At 44.7% G+C, this 13,294-nt stretch overlaps 1 protein-coding gene across 4 annotated transcripts in view; it reads right to left on the bottom strand.

The window, feature by feature from the left end:
* The window catches only part of unc93a (unc-93 homolog A), a 220,418-nt gene that overhangs the window by 25,300 nt on the left and 181,824 nt on the right, over nucleotides 1-13,294 (bottom strand). For all 4 annotated transcript variants that reach the window (XM_068044639.1, XM_068044637.1, XM_068044638.1 and 1 more), the window contains one exon: nucleotides 4,865-5,000. In XM_068044639.1, the coding sequence (XP_067900740.1) occupies nucleotides 4,865-5,000 (136 nt within the window). The remainder of the gene's footprint in view (nucleotides 1-4,864; nucleotides 5,001-13,294) is intronic.

The following is a 13,294-nucleotide window of genomic DNA, read 5'->3' as shown; positions in this document are numbered from 1 at the left end:
TTAACAGATCCATCTAAGTCTCACCAAGCTCTGTGTTCATCAGTAAAGCAAATTGTTAAGCAGGTTGCTTGAAAACTTCAAGTAAGTAATTAAGTAATTTTTTTGACAGCCCTGATTTCCCCTGACTGATATTTTTATATTAATATTCATTAAGCTAGAGTGTTAAACATGGATTGCAACCGGCAATGAAATATGGCACGGGATTGTCCGTAACTCAGGAGACAACTCTGCTTATATTTATTCCCATCAATCTATTTAAACTCAGTCAGTACATACTTCACCACATTATCAGATCAGAGCCATTGCTCCTAAACCCACCACTGCTAAATAATCTATTGTTCTGTTCTGTGTTCTTCTGCACTGTAACGATTCTGTGATTCTGTGTCAGGCCTCGGTAAGTTGAATATGCAGATACTGGCTACACTGCTTCTGATCTGTTGCTATGCTGATTCTAATTATTTTTCCAGCAGTCACCAACATCAGCATTACAGTGAATTAAGAGACAACTTTTCATTTGGCTTACAGCGGGATTCATTAATTATCCTGCATAAAATCACATTTATTTTAAAAATCTCAAGGCAGAGGAATGAGCGCTTTAACTGAAGTGCTGAGCAACAGGCTGATCCCTCACATCCCTTGCTGTTTAGATTAATTAGGCTGTCACAGTGGTAAATGTGCAAAAAAGAAAGACTTATTTAAAAGTTATTTAGCTTAGTCCCAGAATTGAGTGGAAGGATGTCTCCTGTAAATTTATAATTATAACTATATGACTGTTTCTTATGTGCTTATATATCTTTTGATAAGTAAAGCTGGTTGATATTTTAAACTTTTTTTTAATTCATTCACAGGATGTGGGCGTCACTGGCCAGGCCAGCATTTATTGCCCATCCCTAATTGCCCTTAAGAAGGTGGCGGTGAGCTGCCTTCTTGAACCGCTGCAGCCCATGTGGGGTAGGTACACCCACAGTGCTGTTAGGAAGGGAGTTCCAGGATTTTGACCCAGCGACAGTGAAGGAATGGCGATATAGTTCCAAGTCAGGATGGTGTGTGACTTGGAGGGGAACTTGCAGGTGGTGTTGTTCCCATGTATTTGCTGCCCTTGTCCTTCTAGTTGGTAGAGGTCGCGGGTTTGGAAGGTGCTGCCGAAGGAACCTTGGTGCATTGCTGCAGTGCATCTTGTAGATGGTACACACTGCTGCCACTGTGCGTCGGTGGTGGAGGGACTGAATGTTTGTAGATGGGGTGCCAATCAAGCGGGCTGGTTGTCCTGGATGGTGTCGAGCTTCTTGAGTGTTGTTGGAGCTGCACCCATCCAGGCAAGTGGAGAGTATTCCATCACACTCCTGACTTGTGCTTTGTAGATTGTGGACAGACTTTGGGGAGTCAGGAGGTGAGTTACTTGCCTCAAGATTCCTAGTCTCTGACCTGCTCTTGTAGCCACGGTATTTATATGGCTACTCCAGTTCAGTTTTCGGTCAATGGTAGCCCCTAGGATGTTGATAGTGGGGGATTCAGCAATGGTAATGCCATTGAATATCAAGGGCAGATGGTTAGATTCTCTTTTGTTGGAGATGGTCATTGCCTGGCACTTGTGTGGCGCGAATGTTACTTGCCACTTATCAGCCCAAGCCTGGATATTGTCCAGGTCTTGCTGCATTTCTACACGGACTGCTTCAGTATCTGAGGAGTTGCGAATGGTGCTGAACATTGTGCAATCATCAGCGAACATCCCCACTTCTGACCTTAAGATTGAAGGAAGGTCATTGATGAAGCAGCTGAAGATGGTTGGGCCTAGGACAATACCCTGAGGTACTCCTGCAGTGATGTCCTGGAGCTCAGATGATTGACCTCCAACAACCACAACCATCTTCCTTTGCGCTAGGTCTGACTCCAGCCAGCGGAGGGTTTTCCCCGATTCCCATTGACCTCAGTTTTGCTAGGGCTCCTTGATGCCATACTCGGTCAAATGCTGCCTTGATGTCAAGGGCAGTCACTCTCACCTCACCTCTTGAGTTCAGCTCTTTTGTCCATGTTTGAACCAAGGCTGTAATGATTCAGGAGCTGAGTGGCCCTGGCGGAACCCAAACTGAGCATCCCTGAGCAGGTTGTTGCTAAGCAAGTGCCGCTTGATGGCACTGTTGATGACACCTTCCATCACTTTACTGATGATTGAGAGTAGGCTAATGGGGCAGTAGTTGGCCGGGTTGGATTTGTCCTGCATTTTGTGTACAGGACATACCTGGGCAATTTTCCACATTGCAGGGTAGTTGCCAATGTTGTAGCTGTATTGGAACAGCTTGGCTAGGGGCGCGGCAAGTTCTGGAGCACAGGTCTTCAGTACTATCGCCGGAGTATTGTCAGGGACCATAGCTTTTGCAGTATCCAGTGCCTTCAGTCGTTTCTTGATATCACGTGGAGTGAATCGAATTGGCTGAAGTTTGGCATCTGTGATGCTGGGGACTTCAGGATGAGGCCGAGATGGATCATCAACTCGGCACTTCTGGCTGAAGATTGTTGCAAATGCTTTAGCCTTATCTTTCGCACTGGTGTGCTGGGCTCCCCCATCATTGAGGATGGGGATATTTGTGGAGCCACCTCCTCCAGTTAGTTGTTTAATTGTCCACCACCATTCATGGCTGGATGTGGCAGGACTACAGAGCTTCGATCTGATCCGTTGGTTATGGGATCGCTTAGCTCTGTCTATCGCATGCTGCATACGCAGTTTGGCATGCAAGTAGTCCTGGGTTGTCGCTTCACCAGGTTGACACCTCATTTTGAGGTATGCCTGGTGCTGCTCCTGGCACGTGCTCCTGCATTCTTCATTGAACCAGGGTTGGTCTCCTGGATTGATGGTAATGGTAGAGTGGGGGATATGACGGGCCATGAGGTTACAGATTGTGGTTGAGTACAATTCTGCTGCTGCTGATGGCCCACAGTGCCTCATGGATGCCCAGTTTTGCATTGCTAGATCCGTTTGAAATCTATCCCATTCAGCACGGTGATAGTGCCACACAACACAATGGAAGTATCCTCAATGTGAAGGCGGGACTTCGTCTCCACAAGGACTGTGCGGTGGTCACTCCTACCAATACTGTCTTGGACATATGCGTCCGCGGCAGGCAGATTGGTGAGGACGAGGTCAAGTATGTTCTTCCCTCGTGTTGGTTCCCCCACCACCTGCCACAGACCCAGTCTAGCAGCTATGTCCTTTAGGACTCGGCCAGCACGGTCAGTAGTGGTGCTACCGAGCCACTCTTGGTGATGGACATTGAAGTCCCCCACCCAGAGTACATTTTGTGCCCTTGCCACCCTCAGTGCTTCCTCCAAGTGGTGTTCAACATGGAGGAGTACTGAGTCATCAGCTGAGGGAGGGCGGTAGGTGGTAATCAGTAGGAGGTTACCTTGCCCATATTTGACCTGATGCCATGAGACTTCATGAGGTCCGGAGTCAATGTTGAGGACTCCCAGGGCAACTCCCTCCCTACTGTGGACCACTGTGCCACCACCTCTGCTGGGTCAGCCCTGCCGGTGGGACAGGACGTACCCGGGGATGGTGATGGCAGTGTCTGGGACATTGTCTGTTAGGTATGATTCCGTGAGTGTGACTATGTCAGGCTGTTGCTTGACTAGTCTGTGGGACAGCTCTCCCAACTTTGGCACAAGCCCCCAGATGTTAGTAAGGAGGACTTTGCAGGGTCGACAGGGCTGGGTTTGCCGTTGTCGTTTCCGGTGCCTAGGTCGATGCCGGGTGGTCCGTCCGGTTTCATTCCTTTTTTATAGACTTTGTAGCGGTTAGGTACAACTGAGTGGCTTGCTAGGCCATTTCAGAGGGCATGTAAGAGTCAACCACTGAGGTCTGATCCAATGCTGAACTGCTTTTGAAGACTGGAGGCTTAACTAATAGGCCAAGAAATTCAATGGTGTTGCAAAATGGATACCTAACTATCCAATACTATTAACTAGGCTGATTAAAATATCTAAATAAGGGCTTTACTCTTCTTGTAGAACACTTTTGTGATATTGGCTTGTCTCTGTGCCTGACTTGCCATGTGAGAAAGTTGACCAACAACACAAGCAGGAAGGACCCTTCACCAGTGCTATTTAAAGGGGTCATCCATAGGTTAGTTGCTGGTTTGTTCTTTCAGGCTGCTTAACCTCTGCATGTTTTTTGGTCTGTTCTGACTTTAAAAATGTAATTCTTTTCTTTGGTGCTGTACTGCTTTTGGCTGCTTTTACGACAGTTGTACTGAAGTCATGGATGGTCTTGTAAGGTTGCCTTTGGAGACTGAGGACAAGGAAAACAGAAGAAGCATCTGGAACAAGAGGGAGGAGGAGAAGGTGTGTTCCATAACATTGCTATCATAAGGGACCAGCCCTTACAACCACTTGGGCAGCAAGAAGTCCAGCAGGAGGAGGAGCAGCAGCATGAAGGACAGCAAGAGCAGGAGTTGCATCAATCAACAGTGTCCCGAGCTGCCACGCATCACCTGGATCATTCCTCTCATCCCCAATACATTAATAGCCCAACGATCCTTATTGTTGCCACCTGTACTATCACCATCTGATTATAGTCCTTCAGTGCAATCTTGCTGTCACTTCACTATGATTTTAACATGCTGGTATGACCATGTGAACAGGCTTATGCAATGCAGCCCTGCCTCTACTGTGCCCCTTTTTGGTCCTGATAAAATTTCTAGGCCAGAAAGTTGCAGGATAAGTTCGGTAGCTAAAAGCAACAACAGATGGTATTTTCTGTTTGGTTCCGAGCTGAACTAGATTTTTTTTGGTGGAAACATTTGACATGCAGACTCAGATATTCCATTGAGTTTTGCCATCTTAAGGTACATAACACAACTTAACTCACCAAAGGCGAACAGTGGAACTCGCCCAGTATATTTTGACACTTTTCCAAAAATTAGAGAGAAAATGGAATTAGAAGCACCAAAGCAGATCATAACATAACCGACATATTGTATTCCAAGAGCACAAGTGACATATGCCTGTGGGTAGAAAATAAAGAGTATAAGTACCTGTTAATTCAATATGTTGTCACATCCGGCCAATCAGAGAATGTTCCCATTATCACTAAACTCTGTTTCCTCCCTCCCAATAAATTACCACCTCATGTCACAAGGTTATCACCAATTCTGTGGCTTTCATTTTTGTTCATAATCTGATCAGAACCTTATCAAATGCCTTTTGGAAGACCATATTGACAACATCCATAGGCACTCAACTATCCATCATGCTCCTCAAAAAAATCACTTATGCTAACCAGACATGATCTATTCTTCACAAGTTCATGCTGACTCTGATCAAGTCATACTTGTCCAAGTGTTCAGTCAATCTGTACTTGATGATAGATTCTAGAAACTTCCCCACAACTGGCATTAAATTGACAGGGCTGTCCTTCCCTTCTTAACTAATTAAGTTGCATTTGCAATTTCCGAATCCAAAGACAAAACTCTCAAATGTAGAGAGCTTTTGAAAATTGTGGCTCAACGCATCTTCAATTTATTCACATTTCTTTTTAATATTCCAGAGTGAAAACCACCAGATCCATGACATTTGAATATTTTAAGTCCCATTATTTTCTCCATTACCTTTTTTACTTAAATCCACTAAGGTCTTCCTGGGGTCAAAAATTTGATAGTTCTGGTTTTTGGGTGAGGGGATTGTGATTGCCACGTGCTAGTCAGAGTAGAAATAGCAGGATATATCGGATGAATACGTGACTGAAGAGATGGTGTGAGGGGGAGGGTTTTAGATTCCTGGGACATTTGGACTGGTTCTGGGGGAGGTGGGACCAGTACAAACTGCACGGTTTACACCTGGGCAGGACCGGGACTGATGTCCTTGTGCTTGGGGAGGGTTTAAAGTAAAATGGCAGTGGGATGGGAACCTTTGCAAGGAGTCAGAGGAGGGGGGATCAAAGACAAGAACAAAAGACAGTAAGGGGAATAAGAAGTGATAGGCAGAGAAGTCAAGGGCCAGAATCAAACTTGGCCACAGTAAAAAATAGTGGGAAGGGGACAAGTAGTGTTAAAGAGACAAGCCTTAAGGCTTTGTGCCTTAACGCATGGAGCATTCGCAATAAAGTGGATGAATTAATCACGCAAATAGATGTAAATGGGTATGATATAGTCAGGATTACAGAGACATGGCTGCAAGGTGACCAGGGATGGGAAATGAACATCCAGGGGTATTCAGTATTTAGGAAGGGCAGACAAAAAGCAAAAGGTAGTGGAGTTGCATTGCTGGTTAAAGAGGAAATTAACGCAATAGTGAGGAAAGATATTAGCTCTGACGATGCGGAATCTGTATGGGTAGAGCTGAGAAACATTAAGGGGAAAAAAACATTAGTGGGGGTTGTATATAGACCCCGAAACTGTGGTGGTGATGTTGGGAATGGCATTAAACAAGAAATTAGAGATGCATGCGATAAAGGAACATCTGTAATTATGGGTGAGTTTAATCTGCATATAGATTGGGCAAATCAAATTAGTCACAATACCGTAGAGGAGGAATTCTTGGAGTATATACGGGATGGTTTTCTGGTCCAATACATTGAGGAAGCAACTAGAGAACAGGCCATCCTAGACTGGGTATTGTGCAATGAGAGAGAAATAATTGACATTCTAATGATGCGAGACCCCTTGGGGATGAGCGACCATAATATGATAGAATGCTTCATCAAGATGGAGAGTGACGTAGTTGATTCTGAGACTAGGCGTTCTGAATCTTAGTAAAGGAAACGACGAAGGTATGAGGCACAAGTTGGCTATGATGGATTGGGAAACATTACTTAAAGGGATGATGGTGGATAGGCAATGGCAAACATTTAAAGAGTGCATGGATGAACAGCAACAATTGTTTGTCCCTGTCTGGCGCAAAAGTAAAACCGGAAAGGTAGCCAAACCATGGCTTACAAGGGAAATTAGAGATAGCATTAGATCCAAGAAAGAGGCATATAAATTTGCCAGAAAAAAACAACAGATCTGAGGATTGGGAGCAGCTTAGAATTCAGCAAAGGAGGATCAAGGGATTGTTTAAGAAGGGGGAAAATAGAGTACGAGAGCAAGCTTGCAAGGAACATAAAAACTGACTGTAAAAGTTTCTATAGGTATGTGAAGAGAAAAAGATTGGTGAAGACAAATGTAGGTCCCTTACAGTCAGAAACAGGGGAATTTATTATGGGGAACAAAGAAATGGCTGACCAACTAAATGCATACTTTGGTTCTGTCTTCACAAAGGAGGACGCAAATATCATACCAGAAATGTTGGGGAACACAGGGCTTAGTGAGAGAGAAGAACTGAAGGAAATCAGTATTAGTAGAGAAATGGTGTTGGGGAAATTGATGGGATTGAAGGCTGATAAATCCCCAGGGCCTGATAGTATGTATCCCAGAGTACTTAAGGAAGTGGCCCTAGAAATAGTGGATGCATTGGTGGTCATCTTCCAAGATTCTATAGACTCTGGAACAGTTCCTATAGATTGGAGGGTAGCTAATGTAACCCCACTATTTAAAATGGAGGTAGAGAGAAAGCAGGGAATTATAGACCAGTCAGCCTGACATCGGTAGTGGGGAAAATTCTAGAGTCCATTGTCAAAGATTTTATAGCACAGCACTTAGAGAACAGTGGTAGAATCGGGCAGAGTCAGCATGGATTTATGAAAGGGAAATCATGCTTGACAAATCTACTAGAATTCTTCGAGGATGTAACTAGTAGAGTTGATGAGAGGGAGCCAGTGGATGTGGTTTATTTGGACTTTCAGAAGGCTTTTGACAAAGTCCCACACTAGAGATTAGCATGTAAAATTAAAGCGCATGGGATTGGGGGTAGTGTATTGCGATGGACAGAAAAATTGTTTGGCGGACAGAAAACAAAGAGTAGGGTTAAATGGGTCTTTTTCCGAATGGCAGGCAGTGACTCGTGGGGTACCGCAGGGATCGGTGCTAGGACCCCAGCTATTCACAATAGATATTAATGATTTAGATGAGGGAACTAAATGTAATATCTCCAAATTTGCAGATGACACAAAACTGGGTGGGAGGCTAAGTTGTGAGGAGGATGCAGAGAGGCTTCAGGGTGATTTGGACAAGTTGAGTGAGTGATCTAATGCGTGGCAGATGCAGTATACTGTGGATAAATATGAGGTTATCCACTTTGGTAGCAAAAACAGGAAGGCAGATTATTATCTGAATGGCTATAAACTGAGAGAGGGGAATATGCAGTGAGACCTGGGTGTTCTCGTACACCAGTCGCAGAAGGTAAGCATGCAGGTGCAACAGGCAGTAAAAAAGGCAAATGGTATGTTGGCCTTCATAGCAAAAGGATTCGAGTACAGGAGCAGGGATGTCTTGCTGCAATTATACAGGGCCTTGGTGAGGCCACACCAATATTGTGTGCAGTTTTGGTCTCTTTATCTGAGGAAGGATGTTTTTGCTATAGAGGGAGTGCAGTGAAGGTTTACCAGACTGATTCCTGGGATGGCGGGACTGGCGTATGAGGAGAGATTGAATCGTTTAGGATTATATTCACTGGGAGTTCAGAAGAGTGAGGAGGGATCTCATAGAAACCTATAAAATTCTAATAGGACTTGACAGGGTAAATGCAGGAAGGATGTTCCCAATGGTGGGGGGAGTCCAGAACCAGGGGTCATAGTCTAAGGATACGGGGTAAACCTTTCAGGACAGAGATGAGGAGAAATTTCTTCACCCAGACAGTGGTGAGCCTGTGGAATTCGCTACCACAGAAAGCAGTAGAGGCCAAAACATTGTATGTTTTCAAGAAGGAGTTAGATATAGCTCTTTGGTCGAAAGGGATCAAAGGGTATGGGGCGAAAGCCGGAACCAGTTACTGAGTTGGATGATCAGCCACGATCATAATGAATGGCAGAGCAGGCTCAAAGGGCCGAATGGCCTACTCCTGCTCCTATTTTCTATGTTTCTATGTGTTGCATGATTACCCAGCGTCTGGTCAAGGTGATGCAGGCAGCATGCAAACTTCATGCTGTCTATTCATTGGCATCATTGTGGTGTGCAGCCCACTGCCAAACACTCAGCTAAGGGCCCAAGTGTGTGTGTGACTAGCATGAATTTCAGCTAGCCTGCCCTTCTTAAAGGCAGCCTGCACCTCTTAAAGAAGAGGCGCATCCTGGCTGCAGAAGCTGGTGGAACTGTTTGAAACTGTGTTTCAAAGAAGGAATAAGTGCTCCAGTGGAGCAGAAGGCCAGAGAGAGGGTTCCCAAGTTCTCTGATGTGATGCTGGAGGCCTTAGCTAAGGAGGTGGCTCGGAGGAGAGAAGTCATGTTTTCACAGGGGACCAGGAGGCCTTCAAGGCATACACTGTGAAGGGAATAGGAGAAGGTAGCCACAGAAATCAATGCAAGGAATCTGTCCCAGAGGACCTGGCTGCAGTGCAGTAAAACCTTCACATGAGTAGTGAAGGCCAGTGAATGCATCTTCAAATGCCATCTGCTACCCACTACATCAGCGATTTCACACACTGCTTAATGCATCACACCACATCACTCATCCATCGGCAATCTTTAGCAATCAGAACTCATGCCTAACATTTAGATGCTCCACCTCATTCAACAACAACAACTTATATTTATATAGCACCTTTAATGGAATAAAACATTCCAAGGCAGTTCACAGGAGCATTAGAAAATAACATATGACCCCAAGTTTTGGTTGGCATCCTTCCATCTGTGAAAGATGATGGACACGCAGCAAACAATCCATTTAGGTGGGATGTCTTCTCTTGGTGCACATTTGCTGATGGCTGTGAAGGCCAATCCTGGAGAGACAGGTTCTGCCACAAGTGCCACATGTGAAGCTGCCAAGTGACACTGTGAGTTTTGCTTTTGACATTGGTACCTGTTTCCAAGCTGCTGTAGCCATTGGTCATCATGGTAATCCACGCCAGTCCACAGGATGTGTCGCCATTTCCCTCTTCCGCCAGCTAGTGACTCCCAGGTGCGATAGTCGACATTTAGGGCCTTCATGTCATGCTTGCAAGCATCCTTTAAGCGGAGCTTTGGGCGCCCTACTGATCGTGTGGCCCCAGCTACCTCACCATACAGAGGTCCTTGCGCATGTGACCGTCTTTCATCCTGCCACTGCAGCCACCACTGTTTGAGTAGTGCCAACATATTTAGGAGCTCTGCTTTTGAGAGGACTGTCGCATTTGTGATTTTGTCCTGCCAGGATATACTCATAATGCGCCACAGACAGCGAAGATGGAAATTATTGAGCTTCTTTTCCTGGTAGCTGTAAGTCACCCATGTTTCACAGCCATACAGCAAGGTGCTGAGAACACAGGCCTTATAAACCATCAGCTTGGTCCTAAGAGTCATCTTGGTGTTATCCGCGTTCTGCATATCAGCCAAAGGTGGGAGCTGCTTCCCCTCTGCATGTAAAGAGCTTTGCATCAAGGGACAGATTGTTTGTCACTGTGGACTCAAGATAGCAGAATTTGCTAACCACTTCCAGTGGGATATTATTTATTGTGATCAAGGGCAGAGATGCAACACCTTGTCCCATGGTCATGGTTTTCTTGACGTTTATAACCATAGGATCATAGGAGCAGGAGTAGGCCACTCGGCCTGCTTAGCCTGCTCTGTCATTCAAGCAGATCATGACTGATCATCTATCTCTACGCCATTTTTTCCCACTGTCCCCATTCCCTTGATGTTGTTAGTATTCAGATATCTATCGATTTCTGTCTTGAACATGTTCAACGATTAAGCTTCCACAGCCCTATGGGGTAGAGAATTCCACAGATTCACCGCCCTCTGAGTAAAAGATTTCCTCCTCATCTCAGTCTTAAATGGTCCGCCCCTTATTCTGAGACTGTGTCTCCTTGTTCTAGACTCATCAGCCAGAGGAAACATCCTATCCACATCCACCCTGTCACGCCCTGTAAGAATTTTGTAAGTTTCAATGAAGATCACCTCTCATTCTTCAAAACTCTAGAGAATATAGGCCCAGTTTCTTCAATGTCTCCTCATAAGACAATTCCGCCATCCCAGGGATTAGTCTGGTGAACCTCCGTTGCACTTCCTCTATGGCAAGTATATCCTTCCTTAGATAAGGAGACCAAAACTGTACACAATACTCCAGGTGCGGTCTCACCAAGGCTTTATACAATTGAATCAATACATCTTTATCCCTGTACTCAAATCCCCTTGCAATGAAGGCCAACATACCATTTGCCTTCCTTATTGCTTGCTGCACCTGCATACTAGCTTTTAGTGACTCATGAACAAGGACACCCAGGTTTCTTTGGACATCAACACTTCCCAACTTCTCACCATTTAAGAAATACTCTGCCTTTCTGTTTTTTCTGTCAAAGTGGATCACTTCACACTTATTCACATTATATTCCATCTGCCATGTTCATGCCCATTCACCTGGCCTGTCCAAATCCCCTTGAAGCCTCCTTGCGTCCTCCTCACAACTTATATTCCCTCCTAGTTCTGTGTATGCACAAATTTGGAAATGTTACAATTGGTCCCCATACCTAACCATTTATATAGATCGTAAACAGCTGTGGCCCAAGCACTGATCTTATAGAACCCCACTAGTAACAGCCTGCCATCCTGAGAATGACCTATTTATTCTTACTCTCTGCTTTCTGTCTGTTAACCAATTCTCAATCCATTGCAGTATATTACCCCCAATCCCATGTGCTCTAATTGTGTTTACTAACCTCCTGTGTGGGACCTTATCAAAAGCCTTCTGAAAATCCAAATACACCACATCCACTGGTTCTCCTTTATCTATGCTACAATTAACATCCTCAAAAAACTCCAACAGGTTTGTCAAACATGATTTCCTTTTCAGAAATCCATGTTGACTCTGCCCAATCATAGCATTATTTTCCAAGTGTCCAGTTATCTCATCCTTTATAATAGATTCTAACATTTTCCCTACTACTGACTTCAAACTAACGGGTCTGAGTTCTGTTTTCTCTCTTGTTCTATTCTTAAATAGCAGGGTTACATTTGCTAGTTTCCAGTCTGCAGGAACCCTTCCAGCAGCTATAGAATTTTGCAAGATACTATCTCTATAGCCACCTCCTTCAAAACCTTGAGATGTAACTCATCTGATCCAGGGAATTTATTAACTTTCAATCCAATTAATTTTTCAAGTACTACCTTTTTATTGATACTAATTACTTTCAGTTCCTCATAATCAAGAGAACAAGTGACGGGCATAAGAAAAATAGTCCATGAGTCTTTGTAGTTGAGTTTCCATGTGAGTGTCTCACATGGCATCATGAGCATAGAGGAATTCTCTGATCACGACATGATGTGTTTTTGTCAATGAGCCACAAAAGGAGATATTAGGTTAGATGACCAAAAGCTTGCTCAAAGATATAGGTTTTAAGGAGTGTCTTAAAGGAGGAAAGCGAAGCGCAGAAGCGAAGAAGTGTAGGAAGGGTATTCCAGAGCTTGGAGGCAACTGAAGGCCTGGCCACCAATGTTGGAGCGATTAAAATCAGGGATGCACAAGAGGCCAGAATTAGAGGAGTGCAGATATCTCGGAGGGTTATGGGGCTGGAGGAGATTACAGAGATAGGGAGGGGCAAGACCATGGAGGGATTTGAAAATAAGGATGAAAATTTTAAAATCAAGACGTTGCTTGACTAGGAGCCAATGAAGGTCAGTGAGCACAGCGATGATAGGGGAATGGGACTTGTTGCGACTTAAGAGAAGAGCAGCAGAGTTTCAAATGACCTCAATGTTACAGAGAGTAGAATGTGGGAGATCAGCCAGGAGTGTGTTGGAATAGTCAAACCTAGAGGTAATGAAGGCATGAATGAGGGTTTCAGCAGTAGATGAGCTGAGACGGGGTGAATATTACGGAGGTGAAATAGGCGGTCTTACTGATGAGGCGAATATGAGGCCGCAAGCTCATAAAGGGGTCAAATATGACACCAAGATTGTGAACAGACTGGCTTAATCTCAAACTGTTGCCAGGGAGAGGGATGGAATCAGTATCTAGGGAATGGAGTTTAGAGCAGGAACCAAAAACGATGGCTTCAGTCTTCCCAATATTTAATTGGAGGAAATTTCTGCTCATCCATAATTGGATGTTGGATAAGCAGTCTGATAATTTAGCAACAATGGAGGGAAGTCGTGGTGAGGTAAAGCTGAGTGTTGTCAGCATACATGTTAAAACTAAAGCTGTACTTTCGAATGATGTCACCGAGGGGCAGTGTGAAGATGAGAAATAGGAGGGGACCAAGGATAGATTCTTGGGTGACACCAGAGTTAACA

Source organism: Heterodontus francisci, chromosome 13 (assembly GCF_036365525.1).
Source record: "Heterodontus francisci isolate sHetFra1 chromosome 13, sHetFra1.hap1, whole genome shotgun sequence".
Lineage (NCBI taxonomy): Eukaryota > Metazoa > Chordata > Chondrichthyes > Heterodontiformes > Heterodontidae > Heterodontus > Heterodontus francisci.
This window is presented reverse-complemented; position numbering and strand designations above follow the sequence as displayed.